Genomic DNA, 12,107 nt, shown 5'->3' on the forward strand with positions numbered 1-12,107 from the left:
AATCACATAACGCGACGCAATTGGTGTCGGTAGTGGTTCGTCACTTCTACATCGATCAAATAATCAGAGTAGTCGGAATGATGTGATTTGAACGAAATGTTGAGGTGGATAGTATATGTGTGTGAGTAAGTAAATAAAGGATTCTCTGTATGATGTTTTTTTTGTTGTGAATGCGTTTTAAAACAACATGCTTAATTAATTAATTTTAAATCCAAATTTTTGTGGTTATTTCGCTAAAGTATGAAATATCAGCTTGCAGGAGATAAAACATTGTTCTGCCTTGGTGTATATTTCTCGAATCACTTCTTATGTACAATTCTATATACACTCGCTGGCGCTCGTTATATACAATTGTACATACGAAGTTATTCTCGAAATATACACCAAGGCAGAAAATGTACTATTCTTACTCGAGAGACACACACCGACTGACGAAATTACTCTGCCTGCTTGCCTATTTATAACACAAATATTTGGTAGTTGACTACCACGGTGGTAAATTGCAATGCTACTATGAGCAAACCAACACCAGGCAAATCAATTATTATTTGTTATCTGGTAACCGATCGCTCATAGCAGACATTGCAATTTGAAAGTTTGGTAGTTGTTGGTAGTTAGACACCCAAACTATATAGCAGCAAAGATGTTTCTTACTCGAGAGACGCACACCGACTGACGAAATTATTCGGCCTGCTGGTCTATTTATAAATCGAGTATTTGGTAGTTGACTACCAAAGTGGTAGTTGACTACCAAAGTGGTAGTTGACTACCAAAGTGGTAGTTGACTACCAAAGTGGTAGTTGACTACCAAAGTGGTAGTTGACTACCAAAGTGGTAGTTGACTACCAAAGTGGTAGTGGACTACCAAAGGGGTAGTTGACTACCAAAGTGGTAGTTGACTAATACGGATGTTGTAGATATGTTTACTGTTTGAGAGCTGCACACCGACTGATGAAATTAATCGGCTCGCTTGCCTATTTATAATTCCAAAATTTGGTAGTTGAATACCAAAGTGGTACTTGAATGAGTACCAAGCTAGTAGTAAACAGAAATTGAAAAAAAAATGAAAAAAGACCTCACCAGGCTTCAGCCGGTCTATTCTTGTTTTACTTTCGCCCCTTGTCATTCAATGTACTATTTATAAATATTCATAGACAACATTGATTTCTATCTTTATTGAATTCAAGTAATTATATCTCTGATAAATAATACAGCCTGATGCGAAATGGTATTTTTGAACTTCATATTAATACAAAACGTCGAAAGACGTATTTAATTTTCTCTCAGATCGAAACGGTGGTCTAACGTCCTACTATTTGTTCGACATTGTGCCTGTCTAATGGCACGAATTCGTTTTTGACGTGATGAATGCATTAAGCATTCGCTGTTAACCAATACAATGATGATTGTTTCATCTTTTGGTTTAACGAATTCAACGAATTCACTTCGTATCTATAGAAGAATCAAACCACCATCGTCACATACATGTACGGCTTATGAAAGTTTGAAAAAACTATCCTAAGTTTCACATCGTATGAGACGAGACACAAAAACCAAACCTTGACCTAGAGAAAGTTTAAATTTGTTGGTCCCGATAGTCTTTGCAGGGACCACTTAGTATAATATAAGTAATCCTTATAAGCTCTTATATACAGCAATGTTAAAATTAAAGTAAAAGATTTTTGTAAAAATCTATTTAAAAGGAAGTGAAAGGAAGTTATAGACTGCATAATTATGATTACGGTGATGAAATTACATGTCTTGTGCGAATTCAGTGAAAGAAAGTGAGCATTTATTAGAAAATAAATCTAAACGACGAATGTTGCGAAAAAGTAATTTCTTCATTTCCAAGCTGACAAATCCATCGGCGGGTAATTTCTGCAATCGATCTTCGGATTTGCTGAATTAGGTGCAGTTGACCACATTTTATTCGTTTCCTTCAACATCGAATTTGCACAAATAATATGCGCAATTTGATACTTCGTAACCGCATCGATTTGAGCTTTCGTAAAGGGATAGGGATTCTCCGGATGCGAATAGAAATAAATATCTCCACCTACGACGTTATAAATGATGGAATTTGTTTATGTACTGTCCGTTTGACAAGAGGATCGCCACGGTTCAGCAGGGGGTTTTGAACATTTGTTTTTTACACGTTGGCACACGTGCTCTTGTCAGATTCAAGATTCTTTTTACGAAGGTTACGCTGATTATACTTTGTGAAAAAGGCCAATACCTTGCAAATATGTCACATCTTGGACAGAATTTGACACTGCAATATCTGCAACATGAAAAAACTAAATGTTCGAAACCCCCTGAAACCCCGTGCTTCCACCTACGTAATATACACAAACTAGGTGAGCCAATCTTAATTTATTATAATTAGCGCCGATCACACACCCGAAAGTGGGACCAACAAGTGGATTTCCGACCGACTCAAATGCTTCCAGCAAGCCACCAACATAAAAATCGACATCCTCATGTGATTTGTAGATATTCCTTAACAGATCGACGTTGGTTTTGTTGAAAATTTTGTTAAAATCATCGAAGCTATTGATGTCTGGTTTTATATTGCATATTCGTCGTATTTGCACAAAAGATGGTACGCCGTGATCCCAGCCGCGCTGAATATCTATCGATATGAGATCAGTACCGAAACCTTGACGATTTTTTCCGATTCTATTGACGAGCTGTTCGAATTGAAAACAATTAAATTGAAAATATTAGTTAGATCTTTTCTGCAATACCTCATCACTATATCGGCCGACGTTTACAGGCTGATTCAGGACACCTCTTAATGCATCATCGAAACCATTCTCTAAAAGATCAATACGTCCAATTGTGTTGGATTGCAAATATCTTCTCGATCGATTATTTTCGCCATGAAACAGCATATGCGCAGGAAGGTAATAGTGAGCTCCGCGATATGTTAATGCAAATTCGACGGATGTTGCAACATTCGTTTTATGGGAATAGGTTGCATTGACAACTCTATTTGAAATCTTTTCGATTGACTTTGCTGTTATCAAATTGAACTGAAAATTGGCAATATTGATTCTACGAGCTTCTTGAAAAATTCTTTCATCGCTCCATCTGGGGTTGAGTCTTGTAAGCCTTTCAGCAAGATGATTGTGGTTTCGCGAAAACAAAGCTGGCCAGATCGAACCGATCGGTGTGACAATAAATCGATCCATAGATGGTAGGTAATTTCCATTCGAATCAACTGGAAGAATACCACCCTTTCCAAGTCGTAATTTCCCGCGCCTATAAATTCGTAATGGTTTCAATTCAGATTCATTATTCCCATAAATCAGAGACAGATCCAGATAGGCAGTAGCACGGTTCATGATCTGCCCAGTTTCAACGCCATTTCCATATTTTCCTAACTGAGCTCTAACCATGTTCAGACACCCGATGTTCGCCTTTTTAAAAAATGGATCGCTTTTCGATACATCTATCGGAAGACACGATGAATGTGACAAAGCAGAAGGTAGTACATTTTTATGTTCTTTTGAGCAACATCGAATCTCATATTGTCCACTTTTGGTTTGCATGGGAGCTTGATAATGTAAGTCATGTGTCGCGAACAAAACAATTAACAGCCCTAAAGAATTGTGTTGTGAAGCTGGCGGTGGTGATCTGACCGCTTTTAATAAAACATTCTGAACGAGCAATCGAGCATTAGGCAAATCTGAGCCGGTCACACTTTTTCTTATTGCATAAATGCCGTCCTCGTAGTTCTTCGGCCCGAATCTTGAAAATGGAGTATTGCTGGCTCCCCAGTCCGGATTTTTTAAATTGTTCCCTCGTCCATCAATTGAACGATACTTGAAATGCCACATCGTTGACTGACCTATGTCTTTGTTGCTACATTGTTGGTAAATTGTCTCGAAAATACATGACGAGACATTCAGTTCATTTTTGAAGATTTGAGCACCGACAGTTTGTATTTTAGCTTCAATAGCTTGCATGTTAATGTATTCGTTGTATGAGTCGATTCTGAATATACTTGACCGAGACACTAAACCAATACGTTCCAAAAATGAATTGTAATAAGTCTCAGATTCTACTAAGTTCTTAACATTCCTCATTGTCGAAAAGAATTCTTTGCAGCTGAAAGAAAAATAAATCGTCAAATAACGAACATATTTTGAATATTAAGATCTAAAAAAATCTTACTTAATGTTACCATTGCTAATATTGGCCTCTGAGACAATATAGAAGTTCGTAACAATAAATAATAACGCCACAGTTATAATTCTCGTCATTGTTGGCAATGTGGATTCGGATGCTCCAAATTAGCAAAGCTGACAAATTATAAAAAATGACTTATCTTCTGAAATGCTGAAATTTCGTTGTTCAGTTGAAAAAGCTAATACAGAAAATCGATGTGTTTCAATATTCGAGGCTATCTATTAGTTTTCAGAATAAGGTGCGAGGCCGAATGTCTGCTAAAATATATAAAGACCGCAAAGTAAAAAATTCAACTCATTTTTCATGATGATATTGTGTTGTGCATTGAATCATATTAATTGTGAGATGATCGTTTGATTACCGACGAATTACTATGTAATGCAAGTGAACATGATCTATATTGCGAACACTGGCCCATTGATTTATTGTCGCTAGCTGGTTAGAGCGGTAACGTCTTCCCTGCTGTAATACAAATATTTTCTTAGTTAGGCAACCGAACACAATCTATTGACTGAATGTACTCAATAAGTCGGAAAACATAATTCCGAAAGAAAGAAAAAGAAAATTCAGACAATACTCCTTGTTTGTGTAAAAGTCATCGCAGCGGTATGACATACATCATTGAAGTATAATACGTCATGTAGTATTATTATACATGGACAGTGTATTTTATACGTAGTTAAGTATTTTGATTGTCAGATTTGAATATTCATGAGTTACGTGCAGCGAAATGATAACATAGGGCGTTGCTGCCGCCTCAATGGGGCAAATGATGGAAATGGTACTTCTTGTGTACTTCTTCGGCTACGCATCGATCGGCATTTGCATCGGTTTGGCGCGTTCAGAGTTTTCTTTTGTGTGGTCAGGTCATTGGTTTCAGGGTTTTGCGTGTTCAGTAGTTTAGCGTTTTCTGTTTTGTGCGTGGTAAATCTTTATGCTTTGATTTGCCTGTTACCCTTGGTTGACGAGATGTGGTTGCCGAGGCTAGCGTAAATCTGATGACAAAATAAAATTGTCAGAATTTTACCGAGGTTAGTTTGTCTCTTCTAAAAAAAAAATTATTCAAGAAAACCGTTTCTAGGGTAAACTTTATTTTAGCGTTTTACATAAGGCAAATCTGTAGATGAAATTAAATTTTCAGAATTTTCAATTTTACCGAACTTAATATGTCTGAACGGAATTATTCTAAATCATTCAATCATTAGGTGAATGATACACCCCATACTCGTATCGATATTACGTGAACTAGGTCTGTAAGACCTTTACTATCAATTGAAGTATTCAGAACGGAACTAGTTGAGTTCTTTTTTTTCTTTTTTCCCAATTCTTGTCCATATTTTTCCCATTAAATAAAACTCGACTATAGATCAACTTCAAATTTTTATTGACAAATAATTTGGGCATTTTTGAACTGAAACTGAAAATAAATTTCAAACCGGCAAATTGTTCGTGGTACAGTAGCGGGCGAAACGCCGATTTTGAAATTGTTTGGCTTTGTTTCGTTTATCGGTTGGCAAGGATTTTAGTAGGGTTTCATAGATCTTCGTTATCTCATCGTCCACCAGGTGTTCTTCAACCAGGCCGTTTTCGTTTATTTCGTTTACGTACAACAGGCCTGTCTCATCATCTAAACGAACGGCCACTGCTGACTCCAAATTGGAATACCCAACAAATTTTACAAACGATACATTATCGCCCTCCTCCTCTTCTGCCATTTCAAAACTCAGCTCTGACAAGCTCTCGTCTTCGCTCGTTGACCTTCCTTAGTAGTACTCGAACTCGGGAGACTCAACTGATTCTGAATCTGAGCTTGACGGTGCCACTTGGACAATTCGGTTGGCGATCGGACGGGCGTACGATGTGGTGACGTGTGTGGTAACAATTCGGTTGTTGGCGATCGGACGGGCGTACGATGTGGTGGTACAAAGATGTCCGCTGGACAACCCATTTCCAATTCGACACAGTGGCGTTCCAATTCCATTTCCAATGATTTTCGTTCTCTCCTGGTCGATATCGACGCAAACAAACCCAATTCCATTTCGTTGGTGAAACAGGTGTTTGGTTTGGCAAGGTGCCTAATGTTCCATCCGGTCTTATGAAATTATACAGCATCGGAGAGGAGCCCAGTCGGAACAGGACGCCCAAGTAGCATTTGATAACCGCGGTTATAAACGTTACTAATTCGTTGCCAACTTTTTCGTTCTACAACAGTTATGTAACGAATAAGTTGTATTCAGTTTAACTTATTCGTTATATAACCGTTACACAACTAATTGGTAATCAACCAATTTTAAACGAATTAGTTGCAAAACGGTTATTTGACCAATGAGTGAACCGATAATATTTGTTGAAAACTTTTTCGTCCAGAAACCGTCATACAACCAAAAAGTTCGAGTCATTACTTTAACTAATTCGTCGTAAAACGGTCATGGAACTTAATAGAAATGTTCATTATCCGTCAGTACGAATCAAGACGCCATGATGGAAAGTTCGATTTTTTGTAGATTTTACATCTACTTTTTTCATGTTTCAGTAGTTCGGTTTGAAAATGTGTGTGAAAGTGTGAAAATTGTCGGCATCATCGTAATGGAAAACCTGCTATTTCAGTGTAACTAATAAATTTTGAAAAATTTTCTTTATGCCAATTTGTAAATCAACATTTTATTCATCAACTTCACTATTTTTGTCTGCCGCTGTTGTCGAAGTTAGGTTTCTTATGTCTTGTTAGGTTTCTTTAGGAGTTAGGATAGGAGTTAGGACCGGCAACAGCTGCTAACAAAAAAGTGAAATTGATGGATTAAATTTTGTTTAATTGGCGACACAAGAGAGAGCAATTTTAATTGTCAATTATGTTACGTGTATTGCAGTTGTACGGAATATATCTCAAGTATTTTGCTTGTATTTTATAATAACCATGACACAAACATTTTAACTTTGCGAACTGCGCAGTACTTACATATTTTGAGTGCATTAACTATGTGATTTGCGAATATCGAAAAGAAAGAAAAAATTGAACACCAAAAAAACTCTTGGAAATGTGGCTTAAAGAACAAATATGATGATTAACGAAAAAGTTGTAAAACGGCAGTACAACGGTCTGATGACTGATTGGTTAGAAAATATTGAATTTTCAATTGTGACTTATAAGTTATTCGACGGTTATAAAACCGTTTAACAACTTTTAACCAATTTGCTGTATAACCGTTGTGCAACGAATTCGTTATAACATTTTTGTAACTTTTGCAACTGGGCAAATACCGTTGTACAACCGTTATTACAACGTTGCAGCAACGTTGCGACAACTAATTAGTTATCTTCTAATTTTTACAACCGCGGTTAAATAACGGTTGTACAACCGAATTTTAACCGTTGAATGCTACTTGGGCGTATCGGTCAGCATTCACAAAATAGGCCACTAGTTCCACTTCCGATTGTTGGCCGTTCCACTTATTTCGTGGTGGTGATCGGCTTTGCTGAAATTAATAAAAATTTGTGAAAATCGGTTGAGCATTACTCAAGTAATTGATTAACTACCTCAGGCGGGTCACTACATTTATTAAGGTGGTACTACATTTTACATGTAAAATAAGAAAGTAGTCAGCAATGTATGACTCTATAAATAAAGGAGTAAAGTGGTATTTTGACAGCGTGAAAACGCTAGAGAGGGTATTGGTTTTCGACATTTTTTAGTATTGCCGCTGTATCTAAAAAGATTTCTGACATAATGTCATGTCCAGCCGTGTGTGTGTCAGAAAATAGATTGAATTTTAATTGTTACAGTTTGAAACGCAGTTTCTACACAACAATGACATTCATTTTTTGAAAGTGGTAATAGTTGAACATCGAGATATTTCATCGCAAACTCAATGAGCACTCTATTTACATTTCACTAAAGGTAATGCCGAAAAAGAACTATACGAACTATATAGGAACTATACACTATTATTTTGCTCGATGAGATATTATATGGCGCGATCGGTTATGTTTCCGCACAGGAGAAGTTGACATTATATAACAACGGAGAGAGCAGATATCCTGCTTTACCATTCATTTTCGAAGTCCATTGAAGTAGTGCTGAAGTCAACCTACAACCAATTCCAGCAATGAAGCTTTGTGAAGCAAATTTCATTCGGAATCATATTATTGAATTGAGTACATTGACAATCACGGATCCTATTTTGTTAGCCGAGTTGTACGAGAAGAAATGCATTAGTTCGGAGGATACGGAAAGATTGGTGAGTACAAAGCACCTAGCAGGGTAATAGAGGCTTTACCACGTCAAATAGAGTAGTATTTTGATACCAATCCTGCTAGGTGCTTTGGTGAGTAACACTTTTTTTAGAAAGTTTACAACTTACAATATTAACGTCAATTGCAGGAGCACTGTGTTCTTCCAACTGAAAAATCTCGTTTGTTATACGAAACGATCACAGAATCGAAAGGTTCCAATACCATTCAAAAGCTTATCAATATTCTATCCGATTTAAAACAAAGCGGAGCAGTAGAAAAGCTGAAAAATTATTCATGCGGTAGATGTGCACGTCGTGAAGTAGAATGTCTGCCAGACGGGGCACTGGAATTCGGAGTACCTTCACAAGTGAGTACTTTCACTGGGCGTTTAGATGAGCTCCAGCGATTACACAAATTGATACAACGCCCTTCTTCAAAAGTGACAGTCGTTTCGCAAGCCACAACTGTCAGTGGCCTGGGTGGAATCGGAAAAACTGGGTTGGCTATTGAATATGTCAAAACGTATTCCACGCATTACCAAGGAAACATCTTGTGGATCAATGCAGACAGTGCTGATGAAGTCCGGAAATGTTATCGTTCGCTTGCTCAACGTTTACAGATTTCTCTTGTAGACAGAAGTGGAGAGACTCGTGATATTACACAAGTTAAGGAAGACATCTATGCCAGATTTGTGGGATGCGAGTGTCTTTTCGTTTTTGACAACTGTCCTGATCCCGTATTCGTCGCAAAGGAGTGTATACCAGATACATTCCTACCATCATTTTGCACTCTACCAAAGTTTTTGCTGACGTCCAGAAATCAGGAATGGGATCGTGATATCGGCGTCCTGCTATTGGACGAGATGAAACCGGAAGAAGCTGAAACTTTGATTATGAAACGATTGTGCCTTCAAGAGAGTAACGAGGATATCCGTCTATTAGCACAACTTCTACAATACTTTCCACTGGCCATTCATCAAGCAACGGCGTACATTTATGACCAGCAGCGAAATCACGATAATTACACAATTGATAGCTACATGAATGACTTTAAGAGTAAGTCAGCGATGCTGTTGGATACACCGATTTTGGGAATCGACAATAAATACAAGAAAACTACTTTTACAACTTGGCAAATCTCGTTTGAAGAAATTCGAAACGTCCCTACGGCGGCAAACATATTGCATATGATGGCATATATGGCTCCGGATAATGTTAACAGAGAAATATTTTGCTGTCTATTCCCTCGCGATGGTGACGTTGCTAATTCCGTTAAGCTTATTTGCAAATACTCGTTACTAAAAGGGGAACAAAAACAGGCTGTATTGAGCATTCATCGTCTAGTTCAAGAAGTGATTCGACTGCAATTAGAAAGCAAACAAGAGAGTGAAGCTGTGCTTGAGATGTGCTTGAAATTATTGACGAACACAAATCTTAGTGAAACAAACCATCCATTTTTGATCTGGGGAAGGTCGGCAAAATTTGGGTCTTTGATTGAACAGTTTTATGAATCGTCCACTGCCGCGATGGAGAGAAAATTGACACCACTACATATTTTATCACAAGGTGGAGATTGTGAAGGTGTCTATCACATTTTAAATTATTTTCGGTTAAAAGGCAGACGAGATGAAAAAGACAGGTTAGACTGCTACGGAAGAACGCCGCTGATACTTGCCTGTGAACAAGGCCACGTTCAGGTTGTAAAGATTTTGTTGGAAAATCAAGCCAGAACCGATATCATGGCCCAATCGGTTCGTCAGAGAAAGACATTCGCTCCGAAAAATGCTGGTAGAACTGCAATGCTGGCTGCGGTAAGTTTGAATTAATTCCAATATTTCTTGATAGGTAAAGAAGAAGAATTTGATTATGTAGGTGAGAAGCCGATCATTGGAGACTGTGCAGCTGTTAAAAAATAGTCACTGGGATCCGAGCAAAGAAAGTGGCATATCACCTGCCGAGCTGGCAGCGAGTTATGGAGAAATGGAAATGTGCAAAGAACTATCCGGCAACATATCCGTCTACCTTTGCGCGATGATAAGCTCAAAGGGGAAAGAAATGAATGATGTGATGACCAGTGTGAGGAGGGAAATTACTGTTTCTCCAAAAGAAAGAAGGTCAGAGATCATGAAATACCCAGTTCGTGGCTCCACACTAGTTGCACACGCAATAATCAACGATTATCCAGAAGACTTTGTATGGTTTTTAATTGAGGAAGGAGGTGGAATAGCAGAGGCTGAGAAGGTCACCCAAACACCGCTTGTGTGTTCCGTCTTCACCGGTCGTTTGGATCTTGTTAAGTTTCTCATTAAAAATGGTTCCAATGTGAACGTTATCCACAAAGGTCTAACTTTATTGCATATAGCAGCTCTTCGTGGCAAAGGTCCTGTTGTGAAATTCCTTCTTGAAGAAAATTTTGACATTGAAATTAGATCCAGTGACAATCTCACACCTTTACACTATGCTGCCACCCATGGCAGAGTAGAAGCCGTTGAAATTTTGATTGCAGCTGGGAGTGACTGTTCTGTTTCCAACATTTTTAACCAGAGCCCACTTCACTGTGCAGCTAGCTATAACCACTACTCCATCGTCGAAATGATTCTTAAAGGTATTCCAGAAGGCAAGAAAGAAGACGTATGCACTCAAATCGCTTCACAACCGTGTGACTGCACGATAGTGCACTTGGCGGCTGCTTATGACAATGTCGAATTCTTATCTTATCTTCTCGAGGAATTGTGCATGGATGGAGATGTTGACAATGGACATGGAATTACTCCTCTTCACTTTGCGTGCATTTTTGGAAGCTGGAATGCGGTAAATTATCTTTGCAGGAAAAAATCAGTTAACCTTCAACGAACAATCAAACCATCGGCCCTTCTTCAAATTGCTTACGATAAAATGATTGAAAGTGAAACGTCTTGGTCGATCTATGAGAAACTTTTGCTAAAATGGTTATATTGCTACAGTCGTGTTATTGACTTGTTTGTGGTAGTGACAGCTAGCGAATTGGGAAATGCCTTTTATCCTGACTGCCCTCTACGGGATGCGAAGCCTGGATGGTTTTTGAAGAAATTGTTGTCATTTCACCAAGTCCGCAGCTCGGTGAGCAATGTGCAGAGTAAAGTCGCAGAGTTTAAGCGAAGAAGAGCACGTAATAAAACTGGTCGTTGAATCTTAAAATACCTGTACAATTGGATAATGAATATAAATCGACATGTCAAAGAATTTTTATTTATTCTTGTTTAATATCTTTTTATACAAACTGTATCTCCAGTGCAAGAACACAAGCCCATGCCATCTTTGCAAAACATGAACACAACTTGAAACATTTTTGTCTTGTCCATATCCTTTCCATCAAAACTCAAAATACTGGCACGTTTGCCTTTTGGAGTTATTTCGCAAGAAACACGGCCAATCATGTTGCCGATAAAACGCAGCCCAAAAATCTTCGCGCACCCAAGTTGTTTCAGGTTTCCGCGACGAACTCTGGAGGAGGCTTTTGTGCGCCTCATTCCATTCTGGAGGCGAGGAATTCATAAGCCTTTAGTTCTGCATTGTCATCAAATCCCCATGTTTGTGGGATGACGTAAGGCACGTCAGCATCCTCGCGAACGACGTCGAGTGTCTCGTCCTCACTAGGTATAACTTTGTCCCCTAAAGGCAACATAACACAATTATTTTTTCAAC

General features: G+C 38.3%; 2 protein-coding genes across 6 annotated transcripts; one reads left to right on the forward strand and one right to left on the reverse strand.

The window, feature by feature from the left end:
- Positions 1-2,643: 2,643 nt before the first annotated feature.
- Positions 2,644-4,091, reverse strand: LOC119081137 (chorion peroxidase-like). The gene has a single exon (XM_037189881.1). The coding sequence runs from the start codon at positions 4,089-4,091 to the stop codon at positions 2,724-2,726; it is 1,368 nt and encodes a 455-aa protein (XP_037045776.1). The 3' UTR covers positions 2,644-2,723.
- A 3,850-nt stretch (positions 4,092-7,941) lies between these two features.
- LOC119081150 (ankyrin-1-like) lies at positions 7,942-11,645 on the forward strand. 5 transcript variants are annotated; one of them, XM_037189902.1, is made up of 4 exons: positions 7,942-8,089; positions 8,154-8,429; positions 8,573-10,234; positions 10,296-11,645. In XM_037189902.1, the coding sequence occupies exons 2-4, from the start codon at positions 8,298-8,300 to the stop codon at positions 11,589-11,591; spliced, it is 3,090 nt and encodes a 1,029-aa protein (XP_037045797.1). In that variant the 5' UTR covers positions 7,942-8,089; positions 8,154-8,297; the 3' UTR covers positions 11,592-11,645. The 5 variants fall into 5 exon arrangements, with proteins under 5 accessions (XP_037045797.1, XP_037045796.1, XP_037045793.1 ...); XM_037189901.1 differs by having other exon boundaries at positions 8,190-8,429; XM_037189899.1 differs by having other exon boundaries at positions 7,943-8,022; positions 8,090-8,429.
- Positions 11,646-12,107: the final 462 nt, after the last annotated feature.

The sequence above is a fragment of the Bradysia coprophila genome, unplaced genomic scaffold, assembly GCF_014529535.1.
Source record: "Bradysia coprophila strain Holo2 unplaced genomic scaffold, BU_Bcop_v1 contig_350, whole genome shotgun sequence".
Classification (NCBI taxonomy): domain Eukaryota; kingdom Metazoa; phylum Arthropoda; class Insecta; order Diptera; family Sciaridae; genus Bradysia; species Bradysia coprophila.

What these genes read in the sequence shown, in the direction of transcription:
- LOC119081137 (XM_037189881.1), bottom strand. Translation starts at nt 4,091, where the DNA reads ATGAGGAATGTTAAGAACTTAGTAGAATCTGAGACTTATTACAATTCA.
- LOC119081150 (XM_037189898.1), top strand. Translation starts at nt 8,298, where the DNA reads ATGAAGCTTTGTGAAGCAAATTTCATTCGGAATCATATTATTGAATTG. An exon ending in CGGAGGATACGGAAAGATTG is followed by an intron (nt 8,430 to 8,572) that starts GTGAGTACAAAG and finishes CGTCAATTGCAG; the next exon opens with GAGCACTGTGTTCTTCCAAC. An exon ending in GAACTGCAATGCTGGCTGCG is followed by an intron (nt 10,235 to 10,295) that starts GTAAGTTTGAAT and finishes TTGATTATGTAG; the next exon opens with GTGAGAAGCCGATCATTGGA.